The 19,855-nt window shown below is 45.7% G+C and overlaps 1 protein-coding gene across 1 annotated transcript; it reads right to left on the reverse strand.

The window, feature by feature from the left end:
* Window positions 1-1,262: 1,262 nt before the first annotated feature.
* Window positions 1,263-14,534, reverse strand: PSTK (phosphoseryl-tRNA kinase). Its single transcript, XM_088476966.1, has 6 exons — window positions 14,285-14,534; window positions 7,596-7,878; window positions 5,940-6,138; window positions 5,164-5,239; window positions 4,252-4,345; window positions 1,263-1,832 (listed from the first exon to the last, which is right to left on the reverse strand). The coding sequence occupies exons 1-6, from the start codon at window positions 14,501-14,503 to the stop codon at window positions 1,579-1,581; spliced, it is 1,125 nt and encodes a 374-aa protein (XP_088333092.1). The 5' UTR covers window positions 14,504-14,534; the 3' UTR covers window positions 1,263-1,578.
* Window positions 14,535-19,855: the final 5,321 nt, after the last annotated feature.

Genomic DNA, 19,855 nt, shown 5'->3' on the forward strand with positions numbered 1-19,855 from the left:
GCAGAACAGCGTCCGCAGGAGGCCAACACCGGAGCCACTGAGCGCTCAACCTCCTCGTCTGACATGACAGAATATATTATATATCTGGCACCAGGGTAGAAGTAAAACGCACTCACCGGTGTGCTGAACAACAGCCCACAATATGGCACTGAGTAGCACACAACTGTATGTGACGGACCTCACAAATACGTGATCTATATAAGTGAGGTCAGTAGAAACGCCCCTCCCCCACACACCTGTAGGGCTTGTAGGAGAAGTAAAGGGATAGGTATAAGCTGACAGTAAGTAGAAAATAAGCACAGACAGGCAGCACTAGCAAAAGTCACATACCATGCAGGAAGATATACTCACTGCACCTTTCCACTACAATCAATCTGCCCAGATTCAGTGTCTGGGAGGGCTATAGTGCTGTGTACGCTGTCCTTAATCAGGGGAGAGGTACACAGGGGGACCGGTCCGCGTGCTCCCTGAAGATCTGCGCTGCCACTATGAGAAAATGGCCGCTGGAGACCTCGGAGTGGCCGAGTAGCTGCAGCTCAGCGACGCCAGACTCCGTGCTGAAAGGCGCGCTGAGGGGAGGAGCCGCTGACAGGGAAGGCTTCCTCCCCTGGCTAGCATATTAACCCCAGGGCTTGCCGGCATCCCGCTTGCCATATATCCCTGGTGGTCTAGTGGTCCCACGGGTTATTCCTCCTCAGAGGGGGAGCCCGCCGCCACCGCTAGCGGCCCCCGGTCTGTCCCCTAGGACCGGGGGCAAAGGACTGCATGTGCAGGCAAAACCCGCGAGCCGCCGCTAATCGGCGACTCGCGGCTTACCTTGTCCCCGGCGACTCCGGCAGCAGTCCAGGGAGGGACCCAGAGTCCGGCTAGTACGGACTCTGGCCTCCCGCCGCGATCCCCAGTGCAGTACTGGCGTCGCGGCGCCAGCAGGGAAGGAGAGCGGCAGCGTGGGCGTCTGCATAGACAGCCCGTCGCTGCCACACTAGAGCCTTTGTTTTAAAATAAAAATCTAACAGGCTCTTTTTTTTTTTTTTTAAATAGAAAGCTTTTGGGGGCTGCTCCTGCAGCCCCCCTGCGCAGGTGACCCTACTCCGGCCGGGCACCAACTCAAACTGAGGTGCTGTGGCCGGGGGCGGGGTATAGAGGAGGACGGACCCAAGTGCATCCTGGGAGCAGCTAAAGCTTTAACTGCGTGGTGCCCATGGATCCAGATCCAGCTATACCCCAAGGTCAACCCTGTGGACCCCCTATGGACCCTGAAGTAGAAATGGTCGATACATTTAAAACATTGACATTTAACATGTGGACACAAAAATGTTGACTCGTTTTATGTTGTTAGTAATAAAATCTTAATGAAATGTTAAAGATCTGGAAGCAGTATTATGTAGGGATGGCAGGTAAACATTACATTCTTTCATTCTATGAGAATGACATACATACTGAACATGTGAAGGATACAAGTAGCATTTTCATACTCATCAATGTGTGTTTTAGGCATAGCGTCACTCTAAATCATTAAAAATGTGCAAGTAAAATGTATAATATATATAAATGAACAATAAGGTATATAAATATTTACTAGGAGGAGACAGCAGGAGTGGTCTGGCTATCCACCTGTGATTGAGAATACGGCACCTCGTCCTTATGCAAATATCGCTGCAAAATTTGGTCTTTTTCTGCCCTAAAAAAGGACTGTACATCGAAAATGATGTCTGTCTTCAGAGATCGCATAGTCTTCCCTGTCATACTTTGCCTTAATTGATCCAGGGCTCTAGTCTTTACACATTGGAGCTCCTTAGCCAACCGTTTAATATTCTCTGCCGAAACAGACCCTTAAAAAAAAAAAAAGAAAAAAAAAAAAAAACACCATAAAGTAAATATAAACACAATATAACCCTTATTTTGATTTAAAAAAAACAACAACAACATATTAAATATTAATGTTTAGAAGGATAATTTTGCCTTTGGTGGACTTTTTATATGCAACTCAACTTGACATGAAGGGGCTGAATCAATGAGCCACGTTATTTGCGGGCATAACCTCGTGCGTTATTATTGCATGATATTTTAGCAAATAAAATTGCAATTCAATTAGAAATGTCAAATCAGAGGCAGTTTTACATTAAAAATAAAAACTTTTAAATAGTTCTCACCATGTTTGGAGCTGTGAACTAAAACCCAGGACTTCTCCCTTTCGCAGCCGCATTATCGTAACTGTATTTTCTAACTGAACAGGATAAAGCCGCAGGACCTAATTCGCAGCTATATGAATCGGTCCCCAAGAGTTCCCCTACATGGCTGTGTTCTTGGGTCGTGCTCCAAACACATAGACAAAAGTACCATTTTCTGGCAGACACCTCCGAGCTACATACATCTTTGTTGTCCTATGAGAAGCCTAGGAAACATGTCTGGGAGACCAGACTTGGAGTCCTTAGCAGCCCAATGACGGACTGTGGTAGTACAGCAAATACAATACAGCAAGAGTAGGAACAGAGGCACTACGGCAGAGTCAATAAATTGATTGGATGCCAATCACACAAGGAATAGCATTGGTCTGTTAAACTTGTCGTCTCCCTGCTAGTTGTGCTCCAATACGAGCTGTATTCTGAACTAAAGAAAACAACTTCTTTGCTTATGCCCCCTTTGAAGCCTTTAGTTTGTCAGATTGGGACCTCTCTCCTCTAGTTTAATTTTAGTCAATATGTATACCTTTGTATTTGTAAACAGTATACATATGCTGGTTACCCTGTACGCTTGTAATGATGTCTACGCTGTTTCTATAATCACTCTGTATAGCGCTGCGTAACTTTGTGGCATCATATAAATACATTTAATTCAGAATAATAAAAATCTACTGTTTATCTGCAGTTCAGCATCTGGCATAATAAGCAGAGATGAATGAGAGGGTATAGGAGAGGGCGTTCATATGCGCTGCATTAAAAAAAAAAGTCCACCAAAAGGGACATTATTTAAAAATGTCATATTAGATCTGGATGATGACGGTCACAATACAGACAGCGGCATCCAGGCTGTCAGAATACAGATAGATTACGGAAGTATAAGGGCGAGGCTGCGGAACGGGTAGGTTAGGGTTAATCTGTGTAACAGGAGGGTTAGGCTGCAGGATGGGAGGGTTAGGGTAAGGTTTATAACACTTACAGAAAACCTTCGGGATTCTGACTGTCGGGATGCCACTGATGGTATTCTGACAGTCAGGATCGGTAAATCAGGTATGCTGCCACTGACTGTATTCTGAGCATCGGCATCCTTTCTGCCGAAGGCCATTGTGATATATAGAAGATAATTTGCGAGCCCGGTGCAGGCCACGCCCCATCCGTGTGACATAACATGGGGCGGGGTTACCTTCGCCGGTGATTACAGCAATGCCTGTAGCATCCTGAGGATGCTCCAGGGAGCTACAAGGGCAGCGGTGTGACCGTCTGAAGTGTCCTAAGGACGCTCCAGGCGGCACTACTACACTGATACTGGCTGCAGGATGCCATTGTAGGCACCATGTTAGCCAGATGAGGCTGGCAGAAAAAAGCTCAGAGGGCCAGACCAAATGATTCCGTGGGCCTTATAAGGCCCCCGGGCCTGAGGTTCCCCATCCCTGCATTAGATCAACCACACTTAAAATGTGATTTTAATTAAACATTCCTTCACTCAAACAAACAAAAGAATATTGAACAGCGAGCAGTAACCATGGCCGCACACAACAGAACCACTAAATAGTCTGTGACCATAGTAATTAAAACCAGTAAAGATCCTCACACTAAAACCACTATAGCCAATTATTTAGGCCGGGGTATTCCACATGCAGCTCTCCAGCTGCTGTGGAACTACACATCCCAGCATACTCTGCCACAGTTTTAGCACTAATAGCAAAACTGGCAGGGCATGCTGGGATGTGTAGTTCCACAGCATCTGGAGGGCCGCATGTTGAATACCCCCACTCTAAGGGGTAGATTTACTAAAGCTTCTAAAAATGAAGTTGTGGTGTTCCCCATAGCAACCAATCAGATTGTGTCTACTATGATCTAGGATACAATAGAGACATGATAGCTAGGATCTGATTGGTTGCTATCAGAACACCACCACTTTTCATTTTTAGAGGCTTTCTTAAATCTATTCCTAAAACATGGTGCCAGAAAAATCGGGTCCACTGGTGCTGGTTGTGTAAATAATGAATATATAATTGCAAAAACTGCTGTGTGGTTTATATACGCCAAGATACATTTATATTATTACTACCTTTCACTGTCTGCATGGTCTCTGAAATGAGCCTTCGTAGACTTTGATCTGCCTGATGGATGATACTGGCTGCACAGATTTCACGATCTCTGTCCTGTTAATACATTAATAAATTTAGCAAAAAAGTGCAAAGCATGAATAACAAATAATTTGGTAAATTTTAACAATTTATTACAGGTGAGAAGAAATAATAAAAATAGAAAAATAAACACAATTAAAACGATTCATTGACTGTTGTATCACATATAAAAAGTAGCAAGACAAGAATACATATCTAAAAAAAGTTTGTATGCTTATCTGAGTTCAAGAGACAAAATAGTTCATGTGGCAAGTGGTAGGAACTCCCAACGCGTGGTCCCAAACAGACTTCAAGGAGGACTTCTATAAACAGGCTGGTCGCTTTTTTTTTTTTTATCAATTTCACTATCTGCTCTGTACTTTTAGTATACTACCAATACTATATCACTATTTATTTGAGCTGACGCCCTTATACGGGGGCATTGCAGTTTTTTTACACTGGTATATTTTAGGCACACCTGAGCATTGTTGTATTTGAGGTTTTATGGTTGTGGGGTAATAATTTGGCGCTGTTCCATTCATATTATATTTTATATATATATTCTCTCTCATATTTATACCTTAGGGGTACATTTATCAATGAGTTTTATTGTACGCAACAAGTTTTAAAACTTGTTGCGTATGATAAATGGTGCTCCAGCCAATCAGCTCCCAACTGTCATTTTTTAAACAGATGACAGTTGGGAGCCGATTGGCTGGAGCACCATTTATCATACGCAACAAGTTTTAAAAATCGTTGAGTATGATAAAACTCATTCATAAATGGGCCCCACAGAATCAGATTTATGTTTACTTTATTATTTATATATTTACAAAGTCCATGCTGTACCCTACCTTTTCCTCCTGGTCATCCTCCAGTGGCATCACAGGGCTCTCCAACGTTCGCTTCAGCAAATCAGTGATTCTTGTACTGTAATAGTTATATATATATATATATATATATATAACATACAAAGATGGAAAATAAAGAATCAAATGACATAAAAAAAAAAAAATGTCTATTACCTCTAATTCACACATTCCTAAAGTTATTCTTAGCTGAATGATTATGTATGTATGGGTAAATTAATACATTTGCAACATGCCATTTACATGCATGGCATCTTATCAAGGGAGGTGGCCCGTGTGCAGTGTCCAAGTGCCCCCTACTCCCTTGTGCCAGCACATGCGCAGTGCAGAGCCTGGCATGTCTCCACAAAAATGGCGCCTGCACCATTTTCTCAGTGATTCCTGCGCATGAGTTTTCGAAAAAATGGCAACTGTGCCATTTTCCCGGAGATTACTTCTGAGACAACCACCGCAGAATTTAAGTATGTTGCAGGGTGTGCCAACCTGGACCCAGGGGGGCCATGTGTACCGCACACCTTGCACCCATTAGCGATACAGTACTGTGCATGGGAGCCGTTTCAGTGAATGCTTTACCTATTCAATATTCAGAGTATGACACAGTTCAGTGCTCTTATAGCATTCCATCTAGGGACACCATTTCACCCATATTGAAGCTCAGCAGTGTAGGACATAGATTTTCTGTTTCGCGCATGAAAAGCGACAGAGACAAGCTCACTTCATAAGAAAATACAGCATGTTTCATATAACGTTAAACGCCTTACTCATCCACTGCGAAGCCTTCGGAGCTGTCTAGGATCAAACTGTTTTTCTCCCACGTGTTTCTCTCAGGATTAGGTTTCTCTATTTTCTTGTCCATAAGCAGTATGGTTTTGTCCATGACAGGATGCGCCCTGCTTCTGTTCCTCAGCAAGCAACACTCAACGGAACAGTGCAAATAGAACTGACAAAATCCCAGGGAATCTGAGAAATAACCGAGTATACAGACTTTTGTTCATTTAAAATTGAAGCAGATCGCTGCAGTCCGATGCATCAGATATTTAACCAGCACTTTAGATATAGCTTCCATTTATCCATGAAACTACAGAACTGGAGGGAAATACCACAAACATACTGTATATCATTCCCAATCAGATCCAGCCAATGCATGGCACATCAGGTAATGTATTATCCCCAAGAAATGAAAACAATTCTTAGGCCGCTCTTTACAAATACCAAGTGGATGATTCTGAGTTGTGAGCAAAACAAAAAGAACAAGTAACTGGAACAAACCATGTTGCAAGGAAAGGGGTGCTAATACCAAAAAAAAACAAAAAACTTTCTGAGTGAATACTGGCTGCTTTTGCATGTAACCCACTATGCTGGGCAGCTTAATTTTTACACTGCAATTTAGATTTGAGCTAGGACACCTCCTGCACATTTTACATCTGCCCCACCTGCAGTGCAACATGGTTTTACCAAGGTGCAAAGTTACTTGCTCTTTTTTGCTTTAAGGTGCCCATCCATTAGGCGACCTGAAAGACTGAACGTCTAGGTCGCCGGGTGCGGTGCCCTCATAGAACGGCATTCACTGAACGTCTTTCAGTGCAGGATCCCGACCTCATATCTCGGAACATGGGGAACCTGACGAGCATCGTCAGGTTGACCAGCATGTTCCGTAGATAGTCTGGGTCGACAAGGACACAGCGTGTACGCGCATCGCTGGTCCTTGCCGGCTATCCATTACACGACTTTGTGAACAATGCGACCAAAACCTATAAAAGTCATGTAATGGATAGGCCCCTTAACTCCTATCTCACAATCCATCTCTAATGCTGGCCACACACATAGCGATATTTTACCCGATCTGGCCGATTCCGACACACTGGAACGCCAGATCGTGTAAAATATGGCCAAATCCTGAGTAAATCGTGAGCCCTCAATCACGATCACGATGCGATGTGCGTCCCCGCTGGTCGCACATCGCATCGTCAGATCTGCCGTTCAGTAGGGCAGATCTGACAATCTAGGACACGATGCACTGTAAAAGTCTGGATGCAGGAGAGATCGTTTGAAGATTGGACACCAAATCGTGTGCAGATCATGTGCTGAGCTGCCGGGGAGAGTTTCAAGAAAAATCGTACACATCGGCGCATCGTGTGCAGATCGCTATGTGTGTGGGCAGCTTAAGTGTGCACCTGGTCAATGGGGGCACAGTTTGTGTTACTGAACATGTATAGACTGTAATACAAGCATAAGATAATAAGAACTTGACATTGTTTCCAGACAAAAAGTTGAGGATATGAAAAATGTAAACAAAATATAATAGATTAATTCCACATATCGATGGCACAAAAATTCTATTTCTTTAGGATTTTCATCGAAGAGATAGCAAATCTGGTTAAAACAAACAAACAATTCATTAAGCAGCAGGTACTTACACTTGCGTGCCAGCTGATAGACCTCATACCGCATGCTCTGGTAGTAGAAATTATCATCCAAAATCACATAGATAGGACTTAGATTCGGGTTGATCAAGAAGTGGTGGGACTCTGACTTTGCAGCAGAGATGACCCCTTGACTTTCCAGGCATTGAACAAACTGGTTCCAATGTCCTCCAATAAGACCACCTGGGGCTTTTAAAGTTGAGCAGCTGAGCAGAGCCGCTATAAGATGCTCAATGCACTGCAGAAGGTTCTGCCGATGCTGCTTCCAGAGGGACGTCTGGCGAATAAGACAAAAGTAGTTATAGGCTGTAGTCATATGTGTGCCTTACAAAACAAACCACTGATTATAATAGATCTATTAACTATGTTCTAATACATACATGTAAATGACCAATGCATACTCACATAGAAATCCTTGGGCCTGATTCAGACCCACTCGCAAGCGGCTGTCCGCTCGCAAGTGGGTCGATGTTGTGCACTGCGCATGTGCACGACGGCGGGAGCTCCGTCGTGCGCATGCGCCAGACGCGATGAGCGAAGGAAAGTCCTTCGCTCGTTGTGTCTGATCAAAGGGGGCGTGCTGTCGATGTTGATTGACAGCACGCCCCCTTTGGTGGGCATGCCGGGGGCGTGCCTCCCTGATGGGGGCGTTCCCAAGGGAACGCCTACCGTCAGAAGCCGGCCACTGACATCACTAGTGATGTCAGTGGGAGTGATTTTGGCTCTGATAGAGCCAAAATCACTCCGGGCCTTGCGGTTGAAAACCTCAACCGCAGGCTCCGGCTCGCAGTTTCGATGGTCGCGATGGTCAAGACCATCGCGGCCATCAAACTGCACGCTCATATAGGCTGTGGGTGGTGACCCACAGCTATACGAGCGTCCAGGAGGACGCTCCATAGTTATGGAGGACGGCCCTCATTCAGAGCGTGCGCTCTGCTCAGAGCGTACGGCTCTGAATGAGGGCCTTTGTCCCTAGGATTGCACAAAATTGGAATGTTGTGGTGTGTGCAAATTTGCCATATACACTTTACAAAGGGACAAAACGTGAGTATGAACTAGTCTTTTAACACAACGCTATACATGTTACATTAGAGCACAGCAAATAGAACATACTGTTAAAATGCTGCATCTTCACAAGGTGCCAGACTTGTATAACAGACTGTAAAGCAACACAGCCAATGGGGTTTGGGACGCGATTTTATTTTTTTAAGCTAGTAAAAACAGATAATGAAATACAAAGAAATGCAACAAGCAGCGATGTAGGCAGGCTACCGCAATGCAAGCAAAAACACAATGGATATGGTAACAATAGAACATGTGATTTCTAGTGACATATCCATTTAAATTGTTTTTTTTACAAATGTTAAAATCGTATTTAAATCATGCCAGTGGGTATCATTCTGCAGTCCCACATAGACTGTTTTATTCAGTGTCGGACTGGGCCATGAAGGGCCCATCGGGGACTGCAGTGGTAGAGGCGATACTGCTTAAGGGGTTTGGTTATCCACTAGAGGGGGTGTGGCCAGTCACCACAGACGCATGGCTAACCATTAGGCAATTCTTGGTGTAGTTTCTATAGAAGGGAACCAAGCCCCCTTGCTGATCAGTGGTCCTTCTCCACTTGGTAACTGACCAACTTATAGAGTAACAATCTATAATATGAGTCTGGAACCTGACTCCTAGAGCAGAGGGTTGGGCCCACAGGCAGTGGGGCCCGCCGGGGATTTCACCTGTGCCCCTGTGGGCCAGTCCAACCCTGGTTTTATTTTAAACAGGAAGTTTTGTACCTGTTGAGCATGAACTCATTTTTACAGGATGTCCTACAACTCCATTTTCCCTATGTAAATTCGTTCTGATGTCTTTGCTGCTAGAACAATGTAGCATATACCAGTACAGTAACAACTGGGTCTGAACAAAAGGCAGTGTTCCTACCGTGCATGTGCCTATTCATATACGGACCACAACAAAATTTAAGCAGGGCGCTAATTGAAAGATGACAATGAAAATAGTAAATAAATAATAAATTTAAAAAATAAATAAATAAAATCATAAAAAATAGCAGCACACACCTGTAGGTTGGTGTAAACCTACTAAATACCAACTATCCGAAGATAGTCGTAAAAAAGAACTATTATACTTATGCTGGGCATACACTGCCAGATAAAATGTCTGTCAGACCGACAGACATTTTATCTGGCCGGCTGCCAGCCGCAGATGTCGCCGGCATACACTGTGAGATTTCTCTCACAGTGTATTCGGCAGACATCCGCGCTCCGCCCCCGGGGGAGGAGACATTTCCCTGTTCCTTCCGTAGGAAGGAACACAGGAAATGTCTGTCTGTCGGCTGCGCTGGGCATTCACTGCTCGATGCGGCCGACAGTTTAACGGGAAATATCGCACCGACCGAGCAATATTTAACCCTCGGTCGCCCCCCCCCCACGCTACAATTATTGCGACGATCCGCCGATATCGGGCGGATCGTCCCGATAATTGTAGCGTGTATGACCAGCATAAGTGATGTTGCACTAATGTTGATTGAAATAAAATATATAAATTATAATAACTTGACATGTCAGAAATAAATACCAAGACACCAATAATATAATCAACTAATAATTTATAAAAGACACAATAAAATATATATAATCATGCATACAATGTACTGTATATCTCATCTGAAGACCACTCCAGAAATCCTTATATAACTGTATAGATGTAATAAATCCACAATCGGGAGTTTCCTTCATATGCTATCAATTACGGTTGTAATTTTGTAACACAGTCATATAGCTCTCACCGGACTTGTATATAAGGTCCTTTTTTAAGGTTTCATGAACCAGACCTCTCAAGTTGTAACAATCGGAGGCTCACTGTCCAATAGCAGTGTTTGCCATGTATAGAGTGTGGAGTCCCGGCTTACGGGGAACGAACAGCCTGATGGTCCCGGCTTATGAGGCTTTTGGAGGCAACAATGTAGTCAGCCCGTGACTGCCTTTTTCCCAGCCGCTGTTGACGAGACCCTTGTCTCGTCTGCCGTAAGCCCGGAGTGCTTTTGGCTCTATCAGACCATGGGAACTGATAGACCATGGGAATGCCTCCGTCTGGGCAGCCACGCCCACCAAAGGGGGCGTGCTGTCAATCACCATCAACAGCACGCCCCCTTTGGTGCGAGACCCCGAGCGACGGCTTCCACGCTTGGGATATCCGTGATGCATGCAGATCTGTCTGTAAAAAAATAAATACAGATGCACGGACAGGTTCAGTGAGACCCGTCATGTGCTGCTGTCTTTAAAAAATTAAAACCTGTGTACAAAAAAAAATAAAAAATAAATAAAAATGCGTGACCCATCCCCCAAAAGAGAAACTAGCCCCGGACTTTAGTGACCCAGTGCTGGTTGTGCAAAATACGGGGGACAAACAATGTAGGGTACCCAATACTTAAGCACAACCAACACTTGACTAGTCAGAACCAGCCCTGATTGCCAAAATACGGGGGACAAACGATGTAGGTGACCGTACTTTGAGCAACCAGCACTGGGCTCTGATCCGGTCCTGGTTCTGGCAATACAGGGGAAAAAAATGTGTAGTCCCCCTGTATTATCCAGAACTAGCACCTGACTTTTTCTAGCGGGGTGCTAATGCCACAGCCAGGGGAGCCCTTTCATCATGCCCCCAAGCCGAAGCATTAACCCTGACCGCTAGTCAACCCAGGCCGGGGATCCCTGATTAGCTGGGGACCCCCCCAATAAAGGAGTCCCCCTCTCCAGGGAACCCCTGGCCTAGGCTGATAGCCCGTGGCTATCCCCGCCACACCTGGGCGGTGGGTGGCGGCTTGATAGTGTAAGTGTAGTATAAAAAAAGAAGAGTATAAACATTGTCTTTACAGTAGAACTGCAGGTCCCAGCCAGCCTCCCCCGCATGCTGGTACTTGGAGAACCACAAGTACCAACATGTGGGGCATTAAGGGCCCGCTGGTACCTGTAGTTCACCTGTAAAGAAATGTTTAAATAAACAATACACACACACCGTGATAGTAAAGTTTTAATACATACATATATACTCACTCACGCATACTCCCCTACATTACCTGGACTGGTCCACTTCTCCCTGTAGGCATCCATGGTCTTGGTAAAATAAAAAAAAATAAAAAAAAGGAGTAGCGCAATCCAAGCCACACGCAACAACCACGATGTTTGTTACCTCCCGAATGAGAGCTCAGACACGGCTTCTGCCATTGTAGAGCTGTATCGGAGTGTTAATTGGTTGAGAAAGGTCAGCCCCAGCCTCTCTCAGCCAATGAACGGCTCCCTCCATTGAAGTCAATGGTGGGAACCGCAGAATAAACTTTTGTAGCCCTGCGGCTCTCCTGGGATGACTAGCGGTCAGGGTTAATGCTTCGGCTCGGGGGCCAGGTGAAAGGGCTCGCATGGCTGTGGCATTAGCCCCCCCGCTAGAAAAAGTCCAGTGCTGGTTCTGGTTAATACAGGGGGACCCTACGCATTTCTTCCCCCGGTATTTCCAGGACCAGATCAGAGCCCAGTGCTGGTTGCTCAAAGTACGGGTACCCCTATGTCATTTGTCACCCGTATTTTGGCAACCAGGGCTGGTTCTGACTAGCCCGGTGCTGGTTGTGCTTAAGTACGAGGGACCCCTACGTTGTTTGTTCCCCGTATTTTGCACAACCAGCACTGGGTGACTAAAGCACGGGGCTGGTTGCTCTTTTGGGGAAAAGGTCACTTTTATTAGACACAGATCCGTCCATTCATCTGTTTCTTCATGCATGCAGCACGGAACTCCTTGTTCCATGCCTGCAAGCATTGTATCCGAACAACATTATGTACAGGCATAAACACTAGAGCAGCAGGCAAGATCTGAAGATGCGATGTACGACCCGCGGGGACACGCATCGTGATCGTGAGTGGACACTCATGATTAGGACATATTTTACAAGATCTCTTATTCCAATGCATCGGAATCGGGCGGATCGTGTAAAATATCGCCTAGAGTGTGTAGGCACCTTAAGTCTGGACACAGTCACTTTAATCAGCAGAGTATAGCGCAGCATATATCAGCGTGCAGTGTGCCCCCTTACACAGTCACTTTGCCAGCACAGCCACTTGTGAATCTCTGGACATAGCCACTTAATTGCCCCCTTACCCAGCAGAGTATAGCGCAGTGCGGAGCATGGGAGAGAAATGGCGCTGAGTCCTGGTCTCAGCGCCTTATGTAGAGCCGAACTCTCATGAGAATCCGACATCAGGAGGATGAATTTCGGCATCGCAGTGGATCCGCGTCAGCCGGGAACACCCGGGCTGCGGCTCGGGTGGACTCGGATCCCCGATGTTCTGAGCGGTTCGGATTCCACAGAAAACGAACCGTTCATCCCTAATTAGAATGCACTGTTAGTAGTTCCCAATCAGTGCGCACCGCGGCCACAGGCCTAACGAGGCAGTCTGATTTAGTTTTTTCTTTCCCATGGCGGAAGAGGCTTGGGTTGGTGAAGAGAGCTGAGGGAGTGCGAGGAGTGTGGGGGAGCAGTCAGTGGTAAGCAACAGGCAGAGAGTCCTGGCTAATCTGAACGGCGCTGATGATGGTCGCTACTCTCTACTACATACCTCCCAACTGTCCCGCATTCAGTGGGACAATCCTGATTTTATGGGGCTGTCCAACCCGCGGGCCACAGTGTCCCGCTGTGGGGCGGGGGGGGGAGCGAGAATAGATGCTGTGCACATAGCATCTATTCACAGTACGGAGTGAAGCCCGGGGGCAGCCCAGCAATTCGGAGATGATGGGCACGCCTCTTAGTGATAAAACGGGGTCGTGTAGATAGGCCACGCCCCTTTATGTACAAGCCACGCCCCCTTTTCAGGAGCGCGCGACAATAATCAAATGTTGGGCGGTATGCTACTACAGGAAAGTAATGGGCGCGCGGGGAGGCTGCATAGGGAACTATAGGTGTCTGCAAAGAGAGAGAGGGACGGGTTGGTGAGCGGAATCAGGGGGGGTGCGCAACGCGCACATAGTGCTGAGCATCACAGTGTTCTATAGGAAGGGGGCCGCATAGGGGACTATAAGGGGGGGGGAAGGCTGCAATAAGAGATACTTGAAGGGGGCTGCAAATGGAGAGATGCAATGGAAGAGAGACAGAGGGGACAATACAGGAGAGACTGAGGGGCAATGGGTAACAATAGCACAGTTTTTCTCTTTCTTTTTAAATACTTAGGGGTCTACTTACTAAGCAGTGTTAGGAGGAGAGAGTGAAAAGTGATAAGGTGCCAGCCAATCAGCTCCCAACTGTCATTTTTCAAACACAGCCTGTGAGATGGCAGTTGGGAGCTGATTGGCTGGCACCTTATCACTTTTCACTCTGTCTCCTAACACTGCTTAGTAAATAGACCCCTTATTATGTTGTTTTGACTCACCTACTTCTAAAACGGGAATGCTTGATAATTATTTTGATTTAGGGGTGCCTTGAAAAATGAATGGAGACCTAAGGGTGCCTCAAACTGAGGTTTGGGAACCACTGCACTGTGAGTATATTATATATACACAATTTACATAGCTCCAAAAGGAATCAAATAATATCTACAATGAGTGTGAGTGACAACTTGTATTACAAGCGGTGATTGGCTGGCTCAGCGAGCGGCCATGTGTCACACTTGCGGATTGGCTAGGTCACCTACTTCGCTTCCGCCCTCAGATGGGCAGGAAGTCGCTTCGGATCCGGAGTCACTGTCTCCCCGAACAGCGGCATCGGCGATCAGGTCATCGTACGTTACCACCACCGCGGAATACACGTTGACGCTGTTCTTTAGCCTCCGGGCTAAGGTGGATTTCCCTGCCCCGGGGAGCCCGCAGAGAACACACAGTCCGACATGCCAGTTCTTGGCTGGCTCATCCATAGTGACGCCATAACAGTGCGCGGGCAGAGAATGATGATTGACAGCTGTGCTTCAGGCACCTGACCATAGCTCCTCCGTTAAAGAATCTGCTGGGATTTGTAGTCCTTTTTTTTTTTCTTTTCCTATTAAACCTTAGAAGAATACATATGTAGATTTAATTTGTCATAGCCAGCCTCTGGCTGCTGGCTGGGACTTGTAGTTCCATAACAGCTGCAGAGCCACAACATGCCTGCAAGTTCTACCCAACCTCTGGCTATCGCCGGAGCTGTAAATGGGAAACAAAGAAATACCTCCACAGCGCTGAGAGAAGATCATTTGCTAATGAAGATAACCGTGGTGGTTAGAATATAATATTTGAGAAAAAATGGGTGTAGATAGATAGACATACATACATAGGAATGGGTATGTAATGCAGGCTGTCGGGATACTTTCTGTCACAATACCGACAGCGGCATCCGGTTGGTTGGTATCCCCCCTACCCTTCCTTCTTGTATCCTAACCCTCCCTGTTACTTCCTAAACCTCCCTCCTTTGTGCCTAACAACTCCCCCCAGTGGTGCCTGACCCTAACCCTCCCCCCTAGGGCTGCCTAACCTTCCCCTCCCCTCCTGCGGCTAACACTACGGGCACCCCTGCTTACCTGCGTTCGGGCACCAGTCCTCCTGGATTTCGGCATCGGGATTAAGTTAGGCGTTGGTATTGTGATGGTATCTTAACTCCCTTGTCTGTATTCCAGCGTCCGCCGGTCTCTTAACTACATCCCCATACATACACAGGTTGAGTCTCCCATATCCAAAATGCTTGGATATCGGATATTTCCGCATTTTGGAATATATGTATACCATAATGAGATATCTTGGGAATGGGACCCAATTATAAACACAGAATGCATTTATATTTTATATACACAGCCTGAAGGTAATTTTATACTATATGTTTAATAATTTTGTGTGTCAAACAAAGTTTGCATACATACAAGAAATTAATTTATGTTTCATATACAGCTTATACACACAGCCTGAAGATAAGTTTATACAAACTGTTTAATAAGTTTGTTCATTAAACAAAGTTTGTGTACATGTAGACATCTGAAAGCAAAGGTGTCACTGTCACACACTCAAAAAATTCCATATTTCTGAATATTTCGTATTTTGGAAAATTTGAATATTGGAGACTCAACCTGTGTGTGTATGTGTATATATACATATATATATTCTCACTAGCGAGATTGTGTATATATTTGTGCACAAATAATTGAACAATTATGTAAGAAATGAAAAATAATGGATGGTGAATATGGTAGTACACCCATAATTTTAATGAATCCTCAGAGGAAACTGGGCTTTGGTGACTGAAATTGGGATGTAGTTCTCAGTGCGTGTTGCAAATATAGTTACCAGTAAAATGTTCTGGTGTAAATGGGATGTAATTGGGGAACCAGAGAGATGGCACCAGTCACTTCCAATAATGTATTAGCCGCAGGACACGACACAAAGATATCCAAAAGTCCATAGGCTGTGAAGTAACCGTGCCAATGATGCAGCTCTCGCCCTCATGTGATGTCCTTGCCGTAGTGTGGCAGTAATGAACAATACTGGCATTCATGGGTTCAGCGTCTGGATTCAATCTGAAAGCACTGAGCTCTCTGACCTCCTCAATGGAGTTCTCCCTGTGATATTTGTACTGGGAAAACAATAGTAGTCGTAATATGGCGCCAATAGATAAACATATATACCACAGGTTCTCAAACTCGGTCCTCAGGACCCCAAACAGTGCATGTTTTCCATGTCTCCTCACAGAATCAGATGTGAAATAATTTGCTCCACCTGTGGATGTATTTAAATGTGTCAGTAATGAATACACCTGTGCTCCTGCTGGGTGACCTGGAAAACGTGACCTGTGTGGGGTCCTGAGGACCGAGTTTGAGAACCATTGATATATACCATTCCCCCCAGAGGTTTTTCCAATGTTAATAGAATCAGTTCTTACTGTGAAGTATTCGCAACTCTTAACGTTGTGACTAGTTTCTTCGGAGGTCCATATTTTTTCTGCCATTTCATTCTGGATTCCCGAGCGCTTCATGATGCTTAATATTGTGAAGATTGAACTCGATGTCTTGCCACCTTCCAGAATCTATCATACTCCTCTGCTACCTCCTTATACTTGTCAGTATTACCCTCTCTTCTGTCTCCCATGTCTGCTGCCTCAGTGTCATCCTTGAATCTGCTCTCTACTTCTCGCCCCACATTCAAGCCATCTCTTGAGACCTGCCACTTCCACCTCCATAACGGAATCAGTATGGTTTAAATCCCGACGGAAGGCCGGCAGGGGTGAAGGTCCCGAAGCTACAAATGGTAAGTATTAACTAACATTTTTTTACCCACTAAACCTAACCTCCCCCCCAAGTGCCTAACCCCCCTCTAAGTGCCCAAACCTAAACCCCCTTTCCCTTAGCCTAACTCTAACCTCCCGGGGGTGCCTAACCCTAAGTCCCCCCCGGGAGCCTCTAACCTCCCCCCCCCCCTGCCCACTAGAGGGCACCACTCACTGCTGCAAAGTCCCTGTGTAACGAGTGGCCACCTCGCTATGTTGTCCACTCCCCGGCAGGCACATAGACAGGCCAGCCTGCCCCTGTAAGTGTCCACCTTGTTCTCCCAGCGGCCACGGCACTTGTGCGCGCTGTGTTATTCCCACTCCGGCAGGCACAGTCTCACAGACAGGCCGCCCCTGTGTCCGTCCGGCGGCCGCGGCACTTGTGCAGCTGGCCACAGCCACTGCGCAGTGTGGGAGTCGGGACTGAGACAGACAGTGTAAGTGTAACTGCAGCGTCACAGTGATGCACACACACTGTCTGTCTATGACCTCACTCCCCGGCCAGCCGCAGCGTCACTTGCAACAAGGCAATAGATGAGCGAGGGTACAACCAGGTCGATGTTTAGGCCCTGCGCACGCGCAGCGGCCGCACTGCGCATGCGCAAGCCCTGGAGCGAGAGAGAAATTCTCTCGCTCCGGAGCTCACTACAAAAGGGCCAGCTGTCGATGTTGATCGACAGCTCGGCCCGTTTTGTAGGCGTGGCGGGGGGGTGGTTTCACAAACAGAGGCGTTCCTTAACGCCTGCCGTTTTGTGGGCTGCCGCACTGACATCAGCAGTGATGTCAGTGGGGAGCTTCCTGCTCGATCTGGGTTGCCGAGACCCAACCTTAGGGTCTCGTCGCAAGCCCCGATGGTCGCGATGGTCTTGACCATCGCGACCTTCAACCTGGTCGGTCACTAAAGCTGTGGGTGGTAACCCACAGCTTAGATAGTGACCAGGAGGCCGCAATTAAAATTACAAGCGGCCGCCCTCATTCAAAACGAGCGCTCGCTTCTTGCGAGTGCCTCTGAATGAGGGCCATAATGTGTAAGATTAATAATTCATCAAATCAGTTAATATAGAGGCATTTGTTTGATCTATACTCCTGTGTCTGATTGTACAGATTACTTTTTAAAAGCAAACTCTGACTGCATGGGCTGTGACTAGTAACATGAAGCCTCACTAATTTCAGTAATACTACCCATTCCATCAAGGGCACATTATATAGCAGCTCAGTAGCTAAATGCATTGACTGCATAATGCTGGGACAATAGTGAGGCCTAGTAACACACACATTATTAGAACACAGGGCCTGATTCAGACCCGCTCGCAAGCCCGATGGTCTTGACCATCGCGACCATCATCCTGGCCACTTGCAATAACTGTGAGTGGTCACCCACAGCTATGCGAGGTGCCAGGAGGCCGCTCCAAAAAAAAAAAAAACGCCCTGATTCAGAAAGTCCGGCTCTGAATCAGGGCCACATTCCGAACCCACAGGCCATTTTTTAGAAACCATTTACATTTACCTTTTAAAACAACAAGTTGCCATAAACACAAAAGTCTATCTATCCTTAGAAACATAGCATTTGATGGCAGATAAGAACCACTTGGCCCATCTAGTCTGCCCCATTTTTAAACATATTGTTACCTCAACCCTTATTGATCCTTACTTCTTCTGAAGGATATCCTTATGTCTATCCCATGCATGTTTAAATTGCTCTACTGTGTTAGCCTCTACCACCTCTGATGAGAGGCTATTCCACTTGTCCACTACCCTTTCTGTGAAGTAATTTTTCCTCAAATTTCCCCTGAACCTACCACCCTCCAGTTTTAGAACATGCCCTCTTATTCTAATACTTCTCTTTCTTTGAAGAATGTCTCCTTCCTTCACTTTGTTAAAACCCTTTATATATTTGAACGTTTCTATCATGTCCCCCCTTTCCCTTCTCTGCTCTAAACTATACATATTAAGATCTTTTAGTCTTTCCTGGTACATTTTGTGGTGTAGACCAATTTAGTTGCCCTTCTTTGTACAGTCTCTAATTTATTAATATCCTTCTGGAGATATGGCCTCCAGAACTGAACACAGTAATCGAGATGAGGACGTATTATCACTTCTTTCTTTCTGCTTCTGATTCCTCTCCCTATGCAACCAAGCATCTGACTTGCCTTCCTCATTGCTTTGTTACAGTGTTTTCTTGCCTTTAAGTCACCTGAAATAGTGACTCTTAGATCCCTTTCCACTTCAGTAGTTTCCAGTATAGTGCCATTAATACTATATTTAGCCTTTGGATTTTTGAGACCCAAGTGCATGATCTTGCATTTTTTGGCATTAAACTGTAGTAGCCACGTTTTTGACCATTCCTCTAGTCTACCCAGATCATCAATCATTTGTTTTACCCCTCCTGGTGTGTCTACCCTGTTGCATACCTTTATATCATCTGCATAGTTTCCATTCAATACCATTTGCAATATCACAAATAAAGATATTAAAAATCACTGGTCCAAGAACAGATCCCTGAGGTTCTCCACTGGTAACATTTCCCTCTTGAGACTGCACTCCGTTTACTACAACTCCCTGTTTCCTATCCTGCAGCCATGATCTTATCCATTCAACAATCTTTGTATCCAAGCCCATGCTTTCCAGTTTATTTAACAGTCTGCGATGTGGAACAGTGTCAAAAGCCTTAAGAAAGTCTAGATAAGCTATATCTATGGCCCCCCCCTTTATCTATTTCCTTAGTCACCCAGTCACAAAAGTCAATAAGATTTGCTTGACATGATCTCCTCCCAGTAAATCCATGCTGTTTGGGATCCTGCAAATTGCTGGATTTGAGATAATCTACGACTTTCTTTTAAGAGTGTTTCCATCAATTTCCCTATTACTGATGTAAGGCTCACTGGTCGGTAGTTGTTTGCCTCTTCCTTGCTTCCACTTTTGTGCAGTGGGACAACGTTTGCTCCTTTCCAGTCCTCTGGAATTACTCCAGTATCTAGTG

The sequence above is a fragment of the Taudactylus pleione genome, unplaced genomic scaffold (assembly GCF_031769625.1).
Source record: "Taudactylus pleione unplaced genomic scaffold, aTauple2 ptg000198l, whole genome shotgun sequence".
NCBI lineage: Eukaryota > Metazoa > Chordata > Amphibia > Anura > Myobatrachidae > Taudactylus > Taudactylus pleione.